We start from the raw sequence: 23,864 nt of genomic DNA, 5'->3' as shown, positions 1-23,864 counted from the left end.
ACTATGAACTGTTTTTGTCATGAAAACTGTAGAGTTTCTGTAGACTATGAAAACCACAAGTATTGACTAATGGACACATTCAGCTCCACAGAAACTGATCCAGACGTAAAAAAGACGCAGCTAGTCTGTCAGGCAGGGCAGCCCTCTGGGATTAGAGCTGTGCACGTGTGTTTTAAGAAAATGTCACTTACATGCATCTGAAATGAAGATGTTTCTGGTCCTGAACCACACTTGTCCTCTTTAAGGAGAAACTCACTCACTTAACTGGAGGATTCTTGGTGGTGTGTTACTGCTCCAGAGTGCCTTTTCACTTAGAGCTTCCCAGTTTACGTCCATAAACTTGGTTTACGTCCAGTGGACTTCTTCCTGATAAGCTTTCCTCTTCTTTATGGAGTGTCAAAGATGACCGAACCTGTTAGTGATACACATATGTATGACTAACTGTCAGCTGACCACCATGGCACCAAAACTCATGACAAAACTGTATGAGCAAAACTGTATTAGCAGTAAACAGACTGATCCACAACGATCACCAGCAGCCGATTTCTTCACAGCAGCTGAGTGTGAACTGGTGATCAAATACCAACAGTGGCGCTCATAGAAGTCTTTCATCACTTTTCACTGAAGACGATAAAAAACATCTGCTAGTTGCTCCTGAGTTTAATCAAGTAATTCCTGCAGGAGGTGCTGTATAGGAGTACTGCGGTCCCTTGAGTTTAAAGCCAGTTGGATCTATTGCAGAGGTGAAGTATCCTGTCACTGTTATTTTTCCACACACTCTCTTCTGTGTTCCACCCGTTCTGTGATGACAGGCAGTAAATAGTCCCTCATTGACACCAGTCGCTCTTTCCTCCCCCTCGCTCCTGTCAGTCCGTTAGGGCCCCTAGGGAGGGCACACAGATCCAGCGCAGGTCATCAGGTGAATCCCTGACTTCCCCTGGACGCCCTCACTCAGAAGAGGGTTAGGGTTAGTGTGAAGGCGATGTCCCAAAATCCCAGACGGACTCTGAAAATCTCAAAAAGGAAGCAAAGGATAAAGAAGAAGGGCAGATAGTAAGGAATGAGAGAAAGGTAAGAGAATGTTACACAGGAGCGCTTGAAGATGAACCAGAGAGGGCACAAGAATGACAAAGAATAACAGAGGGAGAGAGGGAGAGGGCTTACGAGTGAGGAGTAGCACTTACTGGGCAGGCTGCTTGCCGAGAGTCCTGGAGCATTCTCTCCTCCTCGTCCTCGTCCACATAGCCGTGGTACTGCCTTCTAGCCTCTACAGCATGAATATGTTACTATGCACACAATGACGCCACTTATTGTTTATGAATTACTGGCCTCCCCCGCTAACAAAGGCTATTTTCATAAGAAAACTCTAATTCATTTCAGTTCCTATTTGATTAGAGGCAGAAGAAAGGAAGCCCTTCGGTCAAAGCCCCAGAGGACTGTTTTTATTCAATCCTTTTCAATAGGGCTTTATTGCTCTTCTTTTCAAAAGCTGACGGGGAAAAGCTTTTAGAGTTAAACATTGACGAAAAATTATTGGGCGGCTGTTTTTTTTTTTTTTTGTGCAATAACAAACCCCTTCAAAAGGACACGGAGCTCTTATCCATCCATCCATCCCTCTCTCTCTTTTCTTTCTTTTTTGGCAAATTGTAAAGCCTGGAAATTAATGACAGACAGTAGCAAAAGAGGGAGAGAGAGAGCAAAAGAGACGAGACAGACGAGAGAGACGAGAGAGAGACAAGCTCAGGCACAATGCATGTCAAATCTAAATGATCACAGGATGGTGAATAGACCCAGGGGAAGAAAGGAGACAGGGGCTTAGAGGAATGCGAGTGCATGTGTGTATAGGTTGGTCAAAAGCTAATTGATTCAATGTCCACAGAGTCCTGCTGTCTCTTTCAGTCTGTCCTTCAAAGACATCCATTATACTGCACCGTCAGTGACAGTGGAGGAGGTATTAAGACCTGGCCTGAAAGTTGAAGTCAGATACCAGACCCTGCCATTCTACAGGTGTGAGGGACTTAAAGCGCCTGCCTGCTCGGCTTTGCAGTCGTGTGGCGGCAACATTGGCACAGTGGAGGAGGAACGGAACAGGAACACGGTACCATTCAACAGCTCAAAGCAGAAGAGATCAATTATTGCTTTCTGGGCTTTTTTTCCTATTCAGTAGTTCTTGTTACTGGTGGTGGAGAGGGATTTTTTTACATAATTCTGCTGAAAAGGAACGTCTTCTGCACCAAATATGCTGGGGGAAGGGAGGAAGAATAGAAGCAAGCAAAAATGAAAAGGCCAAGCTGGCATTTATCAGTAGGTTTGATCTATATGCTAAAGGATAGATCAGGATAAATCAGGGCTTCCTTTTATCAGGAGGGCATTATACCCCTTTGTATTTATGCAGGAATATTTAACAGGAGACAAAAGGTGACTTTCTCCTTATTCATTGGCGAACAAGGCAACGCTGGCATTCTGAAAAGGCTGACATTTGAGCTTTTTGCCAACACCAGCAAAATTATATCCTTTCCATTGTAAATCAATGAAGTAGAATCATCGCCCACAAAGGGACTAGATTGCCTTGTCACTGTAATGGGTCCTGGTGCATGCAAAACCTTCATCCAGCACTGCTCCATGGGGAAGACAAGGGCACAAAGTCCTCCATGTCATCAGGTCTGCCCACCAGACCTGCTCTAACTTCTCTTCTGCTGTAGACTGCCCTCACCCCCAAGGCCTTTGCTCACCAGGGACGGCACTCGGTACAAGAGCACAAGGGAGGGGAAAGCAGATTGACAAACGAAGGTGTGTAAAAGCAGATGATACGTAGAAGTCTTTATTTACAAAAGTTATTTACAGCATTAATATCAACAAAGGTTGTCATCTACAGGTCAGTGGGAGACCTTAATAAATACCTTAGATGAGCTCTGGTGAAGTTACTGTTGTATGAACTTCAACACACTCTGACTTCTCAACGAAAAACCAGGACATAAATAAGGGCCTCACAGGGAGAAATTGCAGTTTCAGACAGAGGGGCGTGGTTATAAGTTAGTGGGCGTGGCATGACGTTCTGCAGTGCCACGCCACCCACCATCAGCAGCACAGTTGTTCTGTCTGATGCTTGGTAGGCGTTGATGAGCGAGGGCCTCCACTTTAAATACGCAGGTTCACATAGCAGGAGGTGAAGGCACACACAGCCAACACTTCACACCAACAGTCACAAAGCTGGTTCTGCTGTGTCTATGTTCACCTGCCATACGCCCCCTGCTGGTCAGCATTAACGGAGCTACGTGTTCAAGCAGCACAGAAACATAACTCACCATAGCCATTATGCGGAGAGCTTCAGCTCGTTTTCTGAATGAAAATGTACAACATTTACAATATATAGAAGTGTGGCTTTCTATACACATTATGGAATACCTTATGGAGTATTATGTAGGTTTATTTTTTTTTAATAAAATAAAATAAAATTGACAATAGCATGGAATGAACAGTTTATGTCCAGATTAGCCTGATTGAGACGGGTTCTGCATCAGCATGAGCTGAAGTGAAACAGATGTTTAAGTCACCATGCTACTGTAACCACACCTGAACACTGATCTCAGATCAGGAAGGAACTGAACTGCAATCAGTTCCATCCCAAACATTGGTCATGTCGGTTGTGACTTCATGGTGTCCCTAACAATTAAAGCTACTGTCAGTTTGCTTCTGGACTCCCCAAAGAGTATCAACACATGCTTCCAAGATTCAGCTTATGTGCAGCTGAATTGACTACAACAACTCGAGATGATTATCTGAACCAGCTACTGTCAACTAGTAACCAAATTTTAAAATCATGAGAACTTCAATGACCTCTTCTCCTTCACTTCTAAACGTCTTGTTGAGGTTATCATTTATAAACAAGGGAACCTGAAATTGTGGTTAGAAATTCTAAAATTTTCTGAAGCATTTAATCAATGCTCCCATTTGAACATAACTGTTGGATAATCGGTTCTAAAAAAAATACCAACATATCAGAAATAAGAGAAGCAAAGCTGCTGGACGAAAACAGTGCTGGAACAACTTGAAAACAGAACCGTGTGTGTGTGTGTGTGTGTGTGTGTGTGTGTGTGCAACAGAACATAGTGTGTATAACAGAACCTGATGTTTGTGTTTAGCTCAGGTAAGGCTTCACAGTGCTAGGCATTGTGGGATTGCCAGAGCAGTTCCAGGCCTCTCTGCTGCAGACACCAGCAGGGGGGACTACAGTACGCAGACCTGGCTGCTACTATGGCAACAGGCAAGCCTATGAAACGCTGGACTCCTTCAGGAGACTTAGAACAAACACACGCCCACGCAACTCATAAATTGGTCTCATCCCAGGACGGGTCATTCATATTCTTTAGTATTTTTCGTACAATCCTCTCCAGATCTTTGCGAGCTCTCTGCTCCTCTTCCAGATATCGGATCATTTTCTTATTCTCCTGTTGGCAAATTAAATCATATGACCACATGTACATCGTCAAGATTTACACAGGAAATGAGACTCGTGTTCAACATGGGACAGCGCTGAGCTGCACACGGGACACTTCTCCAGTGCCGAGCGTCACTCTCACCTGCTTTATTCCTTGGGCCTCGCATCTCAAAGCATGAACGACATCTATCAGACTCCTGTAATAATGGTACATGTTTGTTAGCTGCACTGTACACTACATCACACAAAACATGTAATGCACCTACAACGAATACCGTACAGAACCACACAGTCTGATGCACGTTGCCTTACTTTTCCTCAATAATGGTCTGTCCGTTGCTTTTCACCCGTTTTACCGTCATCTTCTCTTCCGTACTGGCCGTGCAACCTGGAACAGTATCTCTCCACTGTCCTGTTCCAAAATAAAAGTTTGGTGTCTGCACATCGCTACAAGTTAGACAATTTGGTGAGAGAAGACAAAAGCATTCTGAATCAGTGCATATGACTGCACCGGCTCACTGACCATCACGGAGCAGTGCCTAGAAGGCTGAAGTCAGACAGGTTAGTCATGCAAAGAGGAAAATGTCAGGACAGGACAGAGTTCCAGCAAAGGATTCCTAGAGAGTTAGCGCTAGTTGCAGGTAAGCAATGCTAGCTCATGGAACAAGACTGTATTTTCCATTTGTAGTCCAGCATCCTTTACTATTGGTCTGCTGTGCTGCAGCGAAGACCACAAAAAAAACAACACTAAGTATACAAGATACTAAGTACATGGAGTATTGACCTCAGATTATTAAGAAAGGTGATTACACATCATAGAAACAAAAACCAAATTAAATATTTACAAGAAAAACTACTAAAAAGGACAAATATTGTACAAAAGAAACCTAACAAAGACCAGATTTATTGAAAATGTATATTACAGTGACTGTGATGCATCATTTGTAAATCTGCATATGCTTTAAATAACAAACACATTAGTGATATCTTGATTTTAGGCCACATAAACATCACTGATGTCTGATTTATACAGAGAATTAGGATACCTGCACAGTACAACAGATGGATGGGCAGTATGTTTGGTCACTTGGTTTACGTTTTCTCGTTCAATTTGTTTAACCACAGAAGAGAACTTGGTCACAAGGAATACCACACAACAGGAGTTAAAGTCTTACTCTTTGTCCAAGTATTAGCATTGCAATTGGCATAATAGATTTCTCTTTTGTCAAATAAACATATACATAAAAATAAAAAAAAAGATTAATCTCAAAACACTACAAGTATTCACAGAGCCTCAAATGAGTAGCAATGTTGTCTTCAATGGTCCATCCACATACCTGATTACAGTCATTCAAACTAACTCATGAAGTGACAATATAATTTAACACATTTTGGTAAACATTCATACCATATGTTGAGACCATTATGAACACACATTACATACAAGCTTAAAAATTTAAAAAATAATCCAACACACATCTACTGTACTTAAAAATAAATACATACATAAGACAGAGTTACTCAAAATTCCACTAATCTGTCCAATGTAACAACGCAGTATGTTCCTGTTCCTGTCATGACCTTTGACTCTTTAGTCGCACATCCCGAAACACTGAAGCTCAAGGCCAGAATTCATATCCAGTGCTTGTTTTTGTTTTCTAGTAATACTTGATCTCTTGAAGAAATAACAATACTACAATATTTACAAAGTTTGAGGTTTGACCATTTGTACCAAGACGAAACCAAGCGGACTTTGTTTCAAATGTCCACAAATACTACTTTCAGATTTACTTTCATTATTCTTAATGATGAAATACTAGCTAGCATAGAGAGAGAGAAAAGGCAAACTCCCCAGCTGTTACATCAAGGGGCATCAGCAGGCAAGAAAAACAAAAACTGAATAAAAACAAACGAAAAATTAAATAAAAGTCATCAAGGCAACAAGAACTGCTTTGGATAGTGCATAAGGATCAAACAAAAATCAGCAAGTGAGGTTTAATACAGATGTGTGACCAACAAGGCAAATAAATGTAATAAATTAAAAATAAATACATATAAATAAATAAATAACTGACAGGCAGATTCGAATGACTGAGGAGTTAAATAGCACGAGTGGTGGGAAGGACTTTAGTTCTGGTGGGAGATGAAGGAGCTGCAGCTCTTCCGGGTCACCGAGCCCATCCTGTAAGAGTGAGCCGTCCATATACTGTCATAGTCCGAGTCCTCCGACAGGTCTGATGTGGCCTCGGGCCGCGAGATGCTGCTACGCCGGCCCAACGGGTCCACGCTGGACTGATCCAGCACATGGTTGTGCATCAGGTCAGTGCCCTGCCATGCTGGGTTAGGGGGTGGGGGGGCAGGCCAGCCACAGCAGGGGAGGGCGCGTGTCGATTCACATGAACGAACAGGTGACGATTTCCCCCAACACATGGGTGTGAGGGCCAGGATGGGACACAACCCCACACATGGATAAGATGGTAGGAGGAAACAGATAACCAAAGCAGGATAAAATGAAGTTTTATGGAGAAATAAAAAGAGGGGAAAAGGTTAGACGTGGATGTGTAGGTTAGAAAAAATGAACAAGGGATTAATGATTAAATAAATGTCAAGAGTGAAGAGGAAAGAGAAAAAGAGGATATTGTTACAAAAGCCCGAGAAAGACTTGGTTAAGATCAGCACCATGTGTAGATAGTCTTAGTACCAAAAGACATATACAGACAGAAAATCTACTTAGAGAGCATATGGGCTTCTGGGTAATCTTACTTGAGTTAAGAGTCTGTCTGGTCTTGGCACTTGTGCAGTAGGCTTCAATCACCTTCAGGATCTGAGCATCTTCCTCCAGAGCAACAGTACCTGTGCCAGGTAGAGAGTCATGACACGTGTGTCTCATCATCATCACCATCATCACTACCAAACCAACCAACTCACTCTTCCTCAGCGCAAACTCTTCATCGGACGGCTTCCTCTCAGGCTTTCGTTTGGGTAGCAGCTTCTTCATACTTTTGGGGCTTTTACTGAGGTCCTGCAGCAACAATGGAATAGACAGACAGTCAGACAGACAAACAGTCAGACAGACAGACTGAGAAAGGATGGACAAGCCAGCGTGTGTTTTAGAAGACCTGATGACCTGATGACCCGCACCGACCTCTTTATAGCAGAGAGCAGCCGACGGCCTGAGTGGGGGCGCGGGCCGTAAGCAGCTCAGACTCCAGGGCTTCTGGGTCTTGGGTGGCTCCAGGGGCCCCCACATCATGGTACTGTGTGGGGCTCCGTGAGAAGAGGGGTGCGGGAGGGTGTGGTAAGCAGGAGACACAGTCAAGCCACGGCTCTCTGCGTGTCTGGATGGAGTGAGAGGGTGGGAGGGGAGCTAGAGAGATAGAGGGGGAGGAAATGGTGGAGAGAGGGAGAGAGAATAAAAGGGGGAGAGAGAGAGAGATAAGAGTCACTGTATGGCTGTAGTAAACTGTGATAATAATGGTTTTTAGTCACCACATCCAGGCTCCGTGGCATCATTTAGCGTTTCGGGGGGGTTCCTCACCGTGTGGCAGGGCACAGTGAGTGGCTTCACGTTGGGCGCGGCCAAGGTGGTGTGCTTGGTCTGGCGGGTGAGGCGTTCCAGCCAGTCCTGCTGGTCCTGCTTACTGAAGCAGACAACCTGAAGCCTCTCAAACATGCTGCCTGCAGGGAGGAGTCACATGTTCTCAACAATGCTGCCTTCAGCACAGACGAACCAGCCCGGTGGTCCCGCTCTGCACTGCGGCCACACCTGCTGCCTTACAATTAAGGAGGAGGAGGAGGAGGAGGAGGAGGAGGAGGAATGATCTTACCGGAGAGCTCAAAAGCGTTCTTCTGGCCCTCGCTGTCCTCCAATGGAGTGACCGTCATGCCACTCAAAGGCAGCTTGCCCTGAAACAAAGAAGACATTTTATACAGAAGAAAAGAGAAGAGCCTAGAACATCTACAAGAGCCTAGAACATCTACAAGTACTAATGAGGCTGAATGGATTTGAGGAGGTTTTCCTTGCAGACTGGAGTGAGACAGAGACAGACAAAGAGAGAAAAAGAGAAAGACACACACAGACAGACAGACAGAGAGATCCATCCCAAAACACGTGCACACAAACACAGAGAGAGAAACAGACACAGAAAGAGAGACAGAGGGAGACAGAGAGAGAGAGAGAGAGAGAGAGAGAGACAGAAAGACACAGAGAGAGACAGAGAGAGAGAGACACACACACACACAGAGACACAGAGAGACACACACACAGAGAGAGAGAGAGAGAGAGAGAGAGAGAGAGAGAGAGAGACACACACACACACACACACACACACACACAAAGCGAGAGTGTGAGCAGTGACCTGGTAGATAAAGCCACTCATCCTTGGGCTGGCAGAGAGGATCAGTAATACATGGGGGAAAAGCATGAGGTAACGCTCATTCCTTTCCTGGAAAGAAAAAAGAAGAGTCCAATCACACAACGCTTTGAGCACACATACACAGACACTTAATGAGATGGACCATACAAGGATTTAGGTTAAAACCTCACAACATGGGTATCTGCACTAATAAATCATTATATAGGCCAGCATTTGATGAGCAGTGTGTCAGGGTAAGCAATGTCTGATTAGGTGTGTAATGTGTCAGGGTAAGCAATGTCTGATTAGGTGTGGAGTGTTTGATGTGCTAGATTAAGGATGCACAGACTTATGGGTGAAGATCAAATATTTTGTTCACTTCTCTTGCAGTGTAAGCAGTTTCACATGTAAATGTATTATTTCATTCTGATTTTCCAAAATTCAGAAACAAGCTGACGTGGTTCTGGGGATCAGCCCGGTCAAAATGTAGCTCTTTCTGCAAAATTGACAAACTGTCCATGTCGTTCCAGTGACGTATGGGTCAATATTCACTTTCTATTTTTTTCTGGGAATCTCACAGTTCACAGCAGGGGCACAAGTCAGCAAAGCAAACCCCATTTTGACACCGTAATATCCTGCAGGGAGAGCTGTCGCACACACAAATGTCTATAAGAGGATGGGCTTCACCCACAACAAATCATGTCATCTGGACAGATTATGTTTGAGTAGTGTGAGAGCAGGATTAGGGAATATTAGCGAGAGTCCTCGCCAGACTTAAGATGTCTGAAATCACAGTGTCAATCTGGCTTGAAAATAGCCGTCTGCATTATTATTACTGTAATTAAAAAGCTAATGAAGTTTTGATTAGCATGTCCAGAACAGGCTGCATATATACACACCATATGGGTAAAAGTGGGAGTGGTTTCAACATCATCCCATTCTAAACCCAGAGGCGTTGGCCCCTCCCCTTTGCAGATATAACAGCTTCCATTCCTCTGGGAAGGATTTCTATGAGATTTTGAAGTGCGTCTGTGGGACGTTTTGCCGATTCATCCAGACGAGCATTTGTGAGGTCATGCACAGATGTTGGACAAGAGCGTTTGGCTCAGAACTGCCGTTCTCATTCATGCCGATGGCGTTTGATGGGGTTGACGTCAGTAGTCTGTGTAGGCCAGTCAAGTGCATCCACAGCAAACTCATGCAAAATGCCTTCACAGACCTGGCTCTGTGCACTGGGGCACTTTTGGTACCATTATCATCATTGTGTGTCTTATAAGGGTGAGGCTTTGGGGACTATTTCAGGAGTGTGTGGGAGAGATAGCAGTGGTCTGACCTCACAGCCGTGGCTCTGCACCAGGGCCTGGCTGAGGTACAGCACGGCCCCCAGGGTCCTAATGCTGTCCCCCTCCCACAGACGAACGGACTCCGTCAGGATCTGCAGCTCCAGCTCCTTGCGCTTCCGCACCTCCTGACACTGTGCCTGCAACCATGGAAACGCCGTGTGAAAAGCCCCGGCCAGTTGCCACGGCAACAGTCCACACCTGACCCTGGCGAGGCAGAGAGGCCGTGACGTCGGCCGTGTGCACAGCGAGAGGCGCCGGGTGGCATACTAACCGCAAGGCTTACAGGCCACCGTAGACGCCCTACCACAAGGGCGCACACACACACACACACACACACACACACACACGATTGTGTGTTCACAAACACATGACTCACTGAAAGGTTCTTGAATGCAGTCATGCACTTCTGAATTTCTGTCCGATCCGGGTGACCTTCCTGAGAGACACAATCAGAAGAAAAGAATGAGAGGCACTTCGGGGCACAGGCGTGAAGCGGACGGCGGTGATGGAGCGTGGAGAGGTGCCCTACCTCCATGTGTCTCTCCACCTCCTGCAGCAGGGTGGGGTATTTGTCTAGCCGGATGAAGGGCTTGCTAAGGCCTGTGGTCAAGGTCAGGATGCCAGGAGAACTTGCCCCTCTACCTTCCATAAACTCTCCTAGTTCCTCACTACGACACACAGAGACAGACGGCATGCTATTTCACGAGTGCCTCTAGGATCTGTAACCATATAAGCAGGACACACGGCACTGGTGCTCTGGTCATACCTGTGGTCAGTGAGAATGATGACCGCAGATGGATGGTTGGAGCAGTAGGCCATGTAGAGAGATCTCATTCTGGGCATCAGGTTCAGGAAGAAGCTCCCAACCCGCTGCTGAAGCTCGGGCAGTCTGAGCACAACATGGAACATGGCGGGTTCAGAACCTCACGAAACTCATCATGACATTCAGACTTAGTAGGAGTTCAATGTTGGAGTAGGAGGCTGAAAGCAAAGAGTCCATCTTCTGCACATCACTGCGATCATTTGAATTGCTAAGACACTGGATCCCAACTCAGCACCTGGTGACCCGTCACCCTGTACTGTCTTCCAATCCGACTGATGCACACAAGATCCAGATAATCAAGACATTCAGTAGCATTGGAATAATTGAGTCCAGTGTGTAGAAACTCTACAAGGGGTTAGGAGGTTCGTAAAGTGCGAATACTCTTCTCAAAGTTCGACTGTAGTGACAGGCATTTGATGTTTTATTTACACCATTCTTCAGCTCTGCGATCATAAATGAAGGGGCAGCCTTGAGGGGCGAACCCTGGGCTGAAGTGGACGTTCTTAACGGCACTCACTTGGTGCAGTCCTCCAGCGACTGGACCAGCGCTTGCTGGAACGTGCTGACCTCCTCCAGGTTCCCGAGGATGATGCCAATATCTGCAGGGCTGAGTCTGACAGGTGGACCAATCCACCGCAGGAGAGGACGCACCAGGGTGGGAGGACGAATCATAGAGAAGTTCAGGTAAACCAATTACAGCAAAAACATAATCCCAGATTACACAAGACTAGTGATGTGCTTGACAAATTGGTCTGCACCTGCTAAGAGATATTTTACAACCGTCTGCAATCACCAACACGTTCCAGCCTGGAGCTTCATGCAAAGTATGATTTCCAAATAAACTCAAACATATAACACATAAACATCCATCAGAGCATGTAGTAGGCCGTGACTTCATAGATTCTAGTCAGTCCATGTCCTCACACATATCCTGTTGTTCTGACAGGACAGAAAGAGGATGAGGACACTCTAATGTCTCCTTATGTGGGACTTACTTCTCTGTGTTCTGCAGTGGTCTCAGGTAGTTGGACAGAAGATTCTGAAGATCCTTTGAATACTCGGTTTCTGCTTCTAAAATGTTCTGTAGTACCTGTTGTAAGAGGGGACAAACACAGAGAGATATGTAAAATATCTATAAGGACACAGAAGACACCCAGTGCACCAGATATACAATACCAATACCTACAATACCAGCATTCAGTCTGTAGGACCTGTTTCTACTATTTTACCTGCACTCTGGTGTTATGTCTGGTACAGTGGGATGCGAAAGTTTGGGCACCATTGTTAATTTTCCTGATTTACCTTTACAAATCCTGCCTATTTTTGTTTAGACAATTATTGCACACTTTCTGTAAATCATATAAACTTCATTTCACTTCTCAAATGTCACCGTGTTTGTCCCCTATTTGATATATTTAACTGAATTTTTTAATCCAAACATTCAATGATTTATAAAGGTGAATCAGGAAAATTAACAAGGGTTAACAAGGGAGGTCAACCTAAACACATGATCATAATACATCAAACAATCATTTAGCACGAAAACATCTTTATGAAGACTGGAAATTGTCAAAAAGAAATACATACATTCATACAATGCATACAAACTCTAAATGCATAGATTAAAAACATGTGAAAACTAAGATGGATTCAACTTCTTGAACAGACAGAATTCAAGACCACAAGTGCAGCGGGTTCCCTCCATGTATCGCTCACCCTCACACAACGAAAAACTGGCAGTTTGACTTCTCAATAACCAGAAGCAGAGACAGACATTAAAATGTCGAGAGAAAAAAAATATTACCCTGACAGAACTAGAACAAGCTTACATAAATGTCCTCATAGCTTTTAAGGCATTGGAAACTTCACCATTAGAGCAGGCTGGTGATGCCAACACTGCCACCTACCTCTTAAGTTTTATCTATCACAATATTTCAGCTTCTAACACCCTATTTCACTCATTAGTTTAAAAATGAAGCAAAAATAACAGTACATTTAGCCTTTACGACCTCAATATAATGGACATCAGTAAATAAAACAATACAACTCTCACCAGGTTGTAGTAGGTCCTGCTTAGCGCAGTAGTATCAAACCCCTTTGGGGGACTTTTCAGTGTTCCAGATTTGGGGGAGACCTGTTTATCTGTAATAAAGACCAAATCTCAGTCCTACATCCAAGAAAGTCTCCTGCGTTATACATCATGGAGAGACAGCCCAAAATATGGAGCACTTGCCACAACCTTTGACCTCTCTGACGTAGTTGCTTGGAAACCAGCCCGTCTTCCCATTGAGACTGCCCTCCCACCATCCACCCTCCTCCATGCGGGTGACACTGATGATGTCACCCTTGGTGAAGGACAGCTCATCCTCGTTGGTCTGCTGGAAGTTAAAACGAGCCTTCACCACCAGCTGGGTGCTGCTGTTCTCAGTCATGTCCTGCACCAAGAACCACGGACACAAACATCTGGTTTTGGGGGTTCCAAAGTGATGATCAGTTCATCGCATGTACGCCATTTTCAATTTTGGATCAAGCATTTAAAATAAAACAGTGTATTTTAAGGATATTAAAATTGAATTTCAAAATATCCAGGGTCTGTTCATTTCAGCAGCCAGTGCTCATTTTCACTGGGATGCCATTATATTAATATTAATTCATTAATATGCTAATCGTCAACTTCCCGTGACCCACCAAACTTCTGAACTGGTTGTGGAGCAGCTTGGAGGACCTGCCCAGCGAGGTCTGACACACCAGGGACTCGAAGGACTTGATGCGGAGGCTGGAGCAGTGACGAGGGCATGCGGACTCGCTGCCGATCCCGATGTCTGTCACCGAACAAAAACAAAACCATGAAGGCAAAAAGCCAGACGTACTTTCAATTGACAGCACAGAAACTGTGTAGGGGGGCCATGTACAATTTGGTTAAAATGACTTAAAATTGTTTAACAGTGATCATGAAGCATTTAAACCAAGTCATATTTGAGGAAAATGCCATCAAAAATACTTTGTTAAAATAGTTTCCACTAAAAAGATGTTCAAGATGTTAGCCAGGAAACTGTGGTACCATTGCAGTCATATTGGTGCTGCTAATGACCAGTGTTGCGAATAACGGCGTTAGGTAACGGCGTCATTTTGTTAGTAACGGGATAATATAATTAATTACTTTTCCTGTCGTTACAACGCCGTTGACGTTACTGGTCATTAAAAGCGGTGCGTTACTATATATTGATATACTAACAGTAATTTGAGCGGACCGCTGCCCAGGCTAGTGAGGAGTAACAGATCTCGATAGGTCACAGTTCTCGGTGTAACACCTGTTTAACTTAACAAGTCAGTAAGCGATTGTCTAAGGAAACGTTATGGTAGCCAATCAGAGCCAGTGTTTTTACACGCGCACCGAAACCGACACAAACAGAGAAGAGGCAGAAATGGCGAGTCAGGAGCAAGCCGAAGAAAAATTAGCATTTTCAAGGTGGTGATATAAACATTATTTAAGAAAATACTTGAAGTTCCTGAATGTCTACCAGACTGGGTATTTGAATTATTTAATTAAGAATAGAGGTTGTATTGTTAAGTTTACTTCTGTTGTGAACAAACAGTTGTCTCAGATTGAGAGAATTTAATTTATTTGATAGATTTATATAGTGCACTTTATATAGTGTAACTGTTTTACTATTTTTTTTTTTTTTTTTTAACAAAGATTTGGGATATTAAAGGATTTTATACTGCACTGGTCTGTGGATGTGCAATAAATATCAAAAGTTAAACACCTTTCTGATCTACTCATTTCAACTGACTGTAAAAACTGCTTTTTCAAAAAAATGCTTATTCATTGGCATATAACTTTTTTTTACTGTAACGCAAATAGTTACTTTCTCTGGTAACGAGTTACTTTTATTATAGAGTAATTCAGTTACTAACTCAGTTACTTTTTTGAACAAGTAGTGAGTAACTATAACTAATTACTTTTTTAAAGTAACGTTCCCAACACTGCTAATGACTGACAGATGACGGCCCACTTCAGGGCACTGACATGCGGTAGGATGTTTAAACGGTGCACATTCTTATCCTTGAAGTGTGTTTGCGTCTCCTACTCGTGTCTCGACAGCTCACCTGCGGTCACCTTGTTGAGGGATAGTAGCGTGGTGAGGACTTTGCTGAAGTTCTGACCCTGCAGCAGGTCACCAGGCTCAAACGGCTAGGGAGAAAGACGAGGCAAACAAGTCACCTTTACGAAGAGACAGCCGGTATTCACGCTAAACCGTTTACCTCAACCTGATGTCTGCTAAGAAGTGGAAGGCAACTTACTATTCAGACTTTTAAACCATTTAAAACCACCAAATCGAATCTATTAAAAGCAAACACGAGTCAGCAGTTCCAATATCTATGACTATCGCTATTATCATATTCTATATATCGTATTCTAATGTGCGGTACAAAATGTGGGATGTGGTTAGGTCTCCTTGTTCTGCCCACAGAGGACCTGCCCTCTCATCGGGGGCAGAGCTGTTCAGACATTCCCGTCAGCCGTAAACATTCACCCTCTCACCCTCTCTGCCTAATGTGTTCATCGTGGGTTGCTGCTTCAGGGTGAAGTGACGGTCAAGTGCAAGCAGCTTGTCGCAGATCTAAAACACACTTTCCCCGAGTTACAGGCAGGTTGCATCTACAAAATCTGGCTACTGAGCAATGGCACTCCACATGTCTGTGTCTGTGCAGCGCATAAGGACACCTACTCATGTCTGTGTAGCACGTAAGGATAACTCCCCATGTCTGTGTCTGTACAGCTGGAGAGAAGTCTGGTGCACTACTTCCTGTGCCAGTATTAAATGATCACTGTGGGAAGTTCTGGCTGAGATGGACCTGTGGCTCCCAAAGTATCTGCCAGACCTACTGTGTGAAACCCAGACCTCTTGTTTCTCTCCACTCTGATTACAGATACGCCCTAGGAGAATAAGGGACCGTGTGTGGGTGTATGTGTGGGGTAGTAGACACTGTGTCCTCCACTCTGTGTGTGTTCATACACTGCTGTTGCTGCTCCAAATACAGTTACATTTAAGTGGTTTTTAGGTTAACTTCCTGTAGCCGTGTTGGTCAAACATTTAATGCATCACGAGTTGATCAATTGATCTGACCCTACAGTACAATGTTAATGACCTTTGCAAGGGAGTACAAACAAGGCCCAAATATACTGTAAGACACACAGCTGACCTGCTAAACATACGAGAACATGTAAACGAAATGTGAAACACAGCTGCTGTACTATATTAGTAGAACTGTGTAATCGTTAAAGTGGATTAACCACTGACTGAGCGGGTCAGGGGGCAGTGCTGGAAAATGACACGTTTTATTCAGAGCAGGCTGCTTTCTTCACCAAAGGCCAATCTGTGCTCTGTAGAAAACTACGACTCAACTAGAAAAAAGATAAACAGATAATGACTGAAACAGTGATATGCATGTGGGATGAAAATTACTGGCTGGTGTGAAGACCGCGTGAACAAGGTGTGTCAGATATGCTGCTGGAACCATAGTGATGACAACCTGAGCGGTTTAGGCTATCTGTGATCTCAAATAAGACCAGAGAGAAGTGTGTAAAGGCTGCAGCTGCCGCCAACAGAATGACCAGACCATGCTGGAATGACCAGACGAATGACCAGACCACACTGGAATAACCAACAGAATGCCCAGTCTGTGCTGGTAGCCGCAGTAGGAGATCTCACTAGCTCACTAGATCTCACTAGCTCTCACTAGCTTGTGGTAGCACATCTCACTACCGTTACTGTGTTCTCCAACACATGAGGAGTCAAGCCCAGGGCTGCTGATCCTACAGCAGGGTCTTCACCACGGACAAAGAGGGACTTGTGCTGGCATGAAGCAGCTGGACATGGGCAATGCCAGGGTCGTCTACTGTACCACACAAACATGGTGGACAAGAGGGACCACATCAGACCCGTAGGCCTGAGGACACCGATGACACATTCACACACAGCTACCAATTGTGATTACTGTGTTTCAGCAGGAGTATTTATGTTTAACAAGAGTATTTACATTTAACAGGAGCATTTACGTTTACCAGTATTTATGTTTTCCAGGAGTATTTATGTTTTAGTCCTGTTCTACTGTTGGAGCAGCTGTTCCTGTCAAAAACAATGCAAGCGATTGTTTTATAAAAGGTTCTGAATACGCTGCACTCTCAAACAAGTCTTTTCTAAAGGCTCAATGTGAAATAAAAACAAAGTTTGTAAAATGTCTAAACATAGTTTTGCTGTCAGTGCACAGCTAACAAAAGGAGCTCCATATGCGAGTCGAGCCCCAATCTCCTCTGCTTTCGGTACACTTAAGTACACAGGGACCAAAACCATCTGGCACCATACCCCATAATAAATGCGCATAATTTGTCATCCTGCAATATGGCTCTTTGTATTGCACGGTGAAATCTTTAGGCTTCTATATCTCAACACTGGGGGATGTGGGTGTCATCTCTGGGGACAGGGCGTCATCAGGGCGAATACAAGTATAATTAATGAAATGAAACACTGGAGGTTGGTCTAAGTAAAGCTGTCGTTGCAACCACAGATGTAAAGAAGAAACATTGATTATCTGATATCCACGTTATACTCTTAACAGTTTTTGTCCACCTGGTATATTCTGAGCAGCAAAATGTAACCCAATACAAATAAGGCTGCATGATAACAACAATATACCACATTGTAATGATATTGATATTTGTTTTGACAGTTTTGTGCAATATATTATTAATACATCTGAGAACACATGAATGGACATGTTTAAAGATGTGTTATTTTAATCAATATTTTAACATCTGATGAATCACGTGAATAATGACTCATCCGAACACCCACACCCCTCAAATTAAATATCAGGTGTTCGCAGTGTACAATATTTTGCAAACTATTGCAGCTTTCAACAATGTAACTTTTGCAAAAGCTATAAACAACAATTAACAAACGGCATATTTTGTAGCACTAAAAAGAAACCTCATTTGCTAACAAAAGGCTAATTTTCAAAAATATGAAGGATACAGCACACAAATATGATTTACAGGAGTAGAATCACTGCATTTTTTTTTATTAAATACCGACTGACCCTTAATCATTCGAGCCTCACCTAGTCCGCTCATCTTTATTATGACGTCACGGGTCAGTACAGAACGCGTTTGACGACACACCGCAGGTTCTGACGCCAAACCCCATGCACGTGAACCAAACATTACTGTATCGCTGCTTGTCTGTCCACACAGGTGATGATATACATGTTCACAAGTCATGTTGCAGCTGAACCAAATAGACAAATCACCACATACGTCTTCGGATAAAAATAAAGTTGTGTACAAGTTCTTACAAAAGAAGCCTTACAAAACTCAAGAACAATTTACTACGTTGTAGCCAGCTGTTGCTCAGTTTGCACAGGTTTCACTGTTGCGGTCGCATTTTGTATCGGGGTTACTTGCGTAGGGACAAGGCATTTCATACATATTCCCTAGCTCAGTCCATGGATGTGGGTCCAACGGTCAGGCTCCTTTGTACACTGTTGTGCACTTGAAACGCTGTTTTACGTTGCATCGGTATATCTGATACTTCAAGTCGCACCACTGGCACTGCGTCCCTGGTGTAACAGAAAAACAACTTACCTCGACACGGAACGCCACACAGCCTCTAAGAAACTCCTTTATGTTGCTTAGGCACTCGCAGTCGGTTTTGGGGTCCTGGAAAACCTGAGAAAAATAAAACCTCAGGGGAATTAATCCCGAATTGCGTTTTCTCTTTCTCTCTCTTTCTGCTTTTTTCGAAATCTGCCTGAGTGTAACGGGTTTAAATATTCCGCAGGAGTATCCAGAGGTGAGCCGGGGAAACACGTCCAGCGATACGAACTAATCCCACTCTGGGCAGTGAGGATGGGGGAGGAAGTGACGGTGTTGGGAGCTGTGAAGTCAGAAGATGTGTGCGGTGTTGTCTGGCGGGCAAAATAAAATACACATTTTGTCTGATTAAGCAGCTTCCCTCCGAAGTGTTGTCGTCGGATTATGATCTATGCAGAAACATTGTGTTTAGGGTATTAATGTACACTTGTATCCTTGATTTAACCGAATGAGTCTTTTATACAAAAGCGTACAGATAACGACGCAGAACAATAGAGGTTGCTTTACTGTTGATAAATGATGGTTTGTGGAGGAAGGTTTTATATTGCTCATTTAAAGGTTTAAAGAATGCCGCGTTTAAACATAGCCTAATAATTCTGTTGTTCATAACTGGTGTATCTTTAAATAACCTACACACATGTCGGTATTTAGGAATGAAAGCCCATTCTTCACATTAAGGTAAAGTTCAGCCATGTTCCAAAACAACGCTTTTTACGCTTTTTACGCTGGTAAACGTAATACGGTTCATTTAGATTAATCTTTTGAAATTTAACATGCAAATAAAATAAATAAATACTACTTATTGTACACGGAAATCTAAATTTGTTGTGGGATGGGAAGCTACATTGTCAGACGGTTTGCTCGTTATAAATGACATTGTGAAGCATTTTATGCAGCAACATTAGTAGCCTGCCATACTACACTTGCGACGTATTGTTCCTGAGTAATATATGCTGTCAAAATATAAGTTCCATCTAAAAATAACTTGCCTGATTAACTAGAGTTAAGAAACAACAGTCTTGTTTGTCTTTAAAGAGCTAGCTATCTGGCTGTTTCTTTTTGCTGTTTTTTTTTTTTTTGCTATCATTTTTCTGTCTATCTTTGACCAACAAAGTTAATCTGCTTATTTGACAAAGCTCATGCATGTAGTAAACTAGCGAGCTCTTAGCCTACGGAAGATGATCCACTTCCACTAAAGGGCTTGGGGTATTCACACAGGGCACATCAGACCCTCAGGATGCGCATAAACCTTTGTTTCTAGAGGTCTGTCTGTGAATTTAAGAAAAATAGGCTCATATTTATTATGGTTGCATCAAATCAAACCACAAGTTCGGCATCTTTCAACAAAAGTTTATTCTAAAGTGGCATTCCTGGTATACTATAAATATACTACAAATATACTATAAACAACACGTTGTGGGTCTCTTTTCTTACTCAAAATGAAATGTAGGAACTTACTGTAGTATAAAGTCACTCTGTATCATTGTACAAAAAGCCTGTAACTGCATTATTTGATATGAATAAAAAACTACACGTGTCATCAAGTTGTGTTTCTGCAGTTAATGATTTAAAATTTGTTGTTTTAACACATACATGGGACAACAAAATGACTTACATTCCTAATGACGTTTTTATGTGATATCAATTGCATTGTATGGGAATGTCGCCCTCAGTCTATCCGTGTGATTAGATACTGGAGCACATCACAGCAGTACGCACAATTAAGATGTCACGTCGATTTAGTGCAGTTGAAACCCCCACAAAACAGATTTGAAATCGGAGAACCGGCTTTTAATAGCTTAAGTTGCAGCGCGCTATTCGCTGATTATAGAATCTTAAACACATTATCTTTCTATTTATTTTACAGTCAATGGTAAGCTATTCTCAAGTGGCATGCATGGTTATTATCCGCAACAGATGCGGGCTTTATCCCCAGTAGAATTTTCAAGCATTCGTCCTTCCATAACGTCACATGATGTATTTTACAGCTGGCCTAGCTGAACGCCAATACACATAGGCCAGCGTAGCTTTCTACCCAATAACATGAATCTAAGAATGATCACATAGGCCCATAGAATACATTTCGACTGACAATTTGCGCTGCGACTTCTGTGGCTTGTGTTATACACGCCATTCTTTGCGCTCATTATGCGTAACAGCTGTTGACTGCTGATTTGCGGACCGACTGCGCGAGAGACGGACCGCTGTTGTGACCTATAACGGCTCTATTACATAGGCCACACGAGCCAAGTGTGCGATGGACGCGTAATGTTGCATAAACATTACAATATTATCGTGCAAAAAGAAAAAAAAACGTGCAACAGCGGAAAGAAATGTGCTTACTTTATCAGTAGTACCCGGACGCAAGCGTTCCAGTAACCTGCATAGGACGACCCCATCCTTTAGCGAGGACTGCAGAAATCCGTCGGGGTCTGAAATGGTCTTTTTCGGCGACTCCAACACGCCGAGCGTAATAAGCCATGTAACCGTTTGTTCGGCCGGATTCATGGTCTCGCGTTTCCCAGCAGCCGTGTTTTACCGAAACACGGTATTAAGCAGTGGTTATCAACTCAGCCGTTGAATAAAGGACCATTTTCACTGTGGCCATCAGTGTGAACACGCCGCGCTCTTCCGCTCCTCGGCGGTCTAATTGCACCTCTCGGTTCTTTAACGCGACCTCCGTCAGACGCCACTGGAATCCAGCGCGCGCAACCTGCCTCGTCTACCGCTTCACCTTCCGGCACATGACATCACTATCACGAACAGCCTAGTCTCAACACTCGCCTTCGGAGACAGATATGCATGTTGGCTGTATCGGTATACATTGTTTTACAGCTGTAGTCCCTTCTGCGTGATAGGCAATGCAATCATTGTTCCATGATAGTGAATGGCGCACTGAGACCTATTAATTCTACATCATAAACATGTGTAGTATGTCATGTAGATATACATCTAGATATATATCTGTCAGCATATATCTTATCTTCTTTACTCCGCCCACTGCAAAAAAAAAATCTATACGCTTATTTTGTTTTTTCCGATGTTTGACCACTTCTTCTATTGTCCGCATGGTGGTGCTATTCAACCTGCTATTATATTCTGTGCCTTCACACGTGTAGGCATAACATTTTAATTCAATTAAGCTCTTTAGCTGTATCTGCTGCTGACAACAAAGCAAAATCAAAATTCAGGAATTTGTCAAATACCCAGAAGAATTGATCAATTACTGTAAGGCTTCTGATGATACAGCTCACATTTTTAAAATACAACAAAGACAAATGAACTTCAACATGGGAGGCGAGTGCAGTGAGTTGGTGTTTTAGAAGAGCCTTTACCTGCACGTCTCATGTGATTTACCTGTCTGACGGTCTTGTCAGACACATTCCACCTCATTCTGGGTAAAGTATCACAGTCTACAGCGATTCAATAAACGCCTTATTGAAGATGCCCACTTGTCTCTTTATCTATGTCTTCCTCTCCAAAGCATCACCTGACTGGTTACCTAGAGGAATCTAAGGTCCCAGTGGGTCACCATGGATACCAGTGGAGGATCCAAGCCTGTCTCTGGGGTGTTGAGGTGAGGTAGACGGTCCCTATGAGGTTGAGGGTGCAGAATATCATGTGTTAACAGGCTTGCCAAGGGAGCAGCCCTGATCCCCCAGGTCAGGCATCACCAGGAGCTGTAACCAAGCAAGCTCCAGCAAACACTTCCTCCACGTGAAAACACACTCCCTCGTGTCTGCCGTCTCGCCTCGTCTCTCAACTATTTCTGACATATTTGTACTTTGCCAGTAAAATACCTCCTCTAATGTCTTCTGCGTCTTCCCCTCTGTACAAACATTTAGGCCTATATGTCTGTGTTTATTTGTGGGTGCATTTGGCTGTCACATTAAATATGTATTAGCGGGAGATGTGTGAAGGTGCTTTGGCTGTATGTGGTAGGCGGCTTTGTAATGCTCCCTTAAATCTTTCTCTCTGGTACGGGGGTGTGGGTGGCTCTGTGTGTCTGTATCTGTGTGTCTGCATGTGAGTGTGTGTGTGTGTGGGGGGGGGGGGCACACTGAGAGGGCATGAACATTGTTATTGATTTTTTTTATCACTACTTTATGATGGCCTGTTGATTTATTACAGTGCTGAATGCATGTATTCCACTTCTGCACCCTCCTGTGTAGGAGATGTAATAACACCATAACTCAGAATATCTGACGTCACATTAGCAAATACACATAAGGAAGCATCATGCTCCATTAAACTCTATAACACTGACTTGATGCACTCCCTCTAGTGTGGATGTATCTTCCTGGAAAATCACTTTGTATTCAAATCATCTTCACTCATGTCTCACTACTTCTCTGAAGAAAGTCTTGCTCTTTATCAGTTCATCTCTGACAACAGATCTCATTTTAGTGTACAATTCCTTGTCTCCCGAGGTGTGGTCCTGTCTCTCTGTTCAGTATTCAGCAGGGTCACAAACAACTCCTGAGGTGTGAAACTGTGACAGAGGGGAAATTCTAAGACAAGCAGCACATGTGTACAAACAGGGCTTCAGAACTCACTGCCTCGCGACTAGACTAGTTCTGTTATATTAGCCCTTTATAAGTTCAAACTTGTCTTTATGCTCACTTTCGAATTACAAATGCACTGAAAAAATAAAGCATTGGCTCAATGTAATAAAATTGAATTAATCAATCACACGAATTTTTTTCATTGACTCAATCCAAAAAACTTAATTCATGACTAAATGAATTTAGGTTTTAGATTGAGTCAATGAAAAAAAATTCGTGTGATTGATTAATTCAATTTTATTACATTGAGCCATGCTTTATTTTTTTCAGTGTGAGTAGAAGTGACTGTATGCCAGTGTGGTTTGCTTAATTGCAATATTAGTCAATGGATTTAGACATTGATAGTGAATGACAGATACAGTGTCCAGGCAAACAAGACAAAAGTGACCGTTGAAGAATGTGCTGCGCGCCGGGTCCGGGTTCTGTGGTGCTGCACACCTTAGCTGGGGGGTGTCAGGTGACATTTCAGCTCACGAGCCTCACAAGAGATCGGGTCCTCAATGATCGTGTCTCAAAAATGATGTGCAAATTTACTCCTGCATTCCCCTACTGTCTTTTATCAGGATTCTTTTAATTGCTTGTCTTTTTTCATGTGAGATATTGGTGGAAAAAAATAATGTACAACAACTTCCCTTACGACATGTGAAGACCGTCCAACCACTCGTGCATGCGGGTGGCTATCT

The 23,864-nt window shown here is 43.4% G+C and overlaps 1 protein-coding gene and 1 long non-coding RNA gene across 6 annotated transcripts in view; both read right to left on the bottom strand.

Annotated features, from left to right (window-relative positions):
- LOC143512005 (uncharacterized) overlaps positions 1-1,224 on the bottom strand; it is a 98,165-nt gene extending 96,941 nt beyond the window's left edge. For both annotated transcript variants that reach the window (XR_013130335.1, XR_013130334.1), the window contains exons 1-2: positions 1,185-1,224; positions 192-1,014 (exon numbers count right to left, since the gene is read on the bottom strand). This is a non-coding gene — a long non-coding RNA (uncharacterized LOC143512005). The remainder of the gene's footprint in view (positions 1-191; positions 1,015-1,184) is intronic.
- A 1,571-nt stretch (positions 1,225-2,795) lies between these two features.
- Positions 2,796-21,575, bottom strand: arhgef7a (Rho guanine nucleotide exchange factor (GEF) 7a). 4 transcript variants are annotated; one of them, XM_077001839.1, is made up of 22 exons: positions 20,960-21,575; positions 18,608-18,691; positions 15,070-15,154; positions 13,648-13,781; positions 13,193-13,394; positions 13,013-13,101; positions 11,955-12,049; positions 11,477-11,572; positions 10,903-11,025; positions 10,666-10,804; positions 10,513-10,572; positions 10,127-10,273; positions 8,797-8,883; positions 8,266-8,344; positions 7,977-8,116; positions 7,584-7,805; positions 7,367-7,460; positions 7,202-7,291; positions 6,598-6,774; positions 4,751-4,850; positions 4,581-4,635; positions 2,796-4,448 (listed from the first exon to the last, which is right to left on the bottom strand). In XM_077001839.1, the coding sequence occupies exons 1-22, from the start codon at positions 21,122-21,124 to the stop codon at positions 4,326-4,328; spliced, it is 2,586 nt and encodes an 861-aa protein (XP_076857954.1). In that variant the 5' UTR covers positions 21,125-21,575; the 3' UTR covers positions 2,796-4,325. The 4 variants fall into 4 exon arrangements, with proteins under 4 accessions (XP_076857954.1, XP_076857950.1, XP_076857951.1 ...); XM_077001835.1 differs by lacking the exon at positions 6,598-6,774 and having other exon boundaries at positions 20,960-21,573; XM_077001836.1 differs by lacking the exon at positions 6,598-6,774 and having other exon boundaries at positions 13,199-13,394; positions 20,960-21,571.
- Positions 21,576-23,864: the final 2,289 nt, after the last annotated feature.

This window comes from Brachyhypopomus gauderio, chromosome 4 (assembly GCF_052324685.1).
Source record: "Brachyhypopomus gauderio isolate BG-103 chromosome 4, BGAUD_0.2, whole genome shotgun sequence".
Classification (NCBI taxonomy): domain Eukaryota; kingdom Metazoa; phylum Chordata; class Actinopteri; order Gymnotiformes; family Hypopomidae; genus Brachyhypopomus; species Brachyhypopomus gauderio.
Note: the sequence above shows the minus strand (reverse complement) of the source record. Positions and strands in the feature narration are given on the sequence as shown.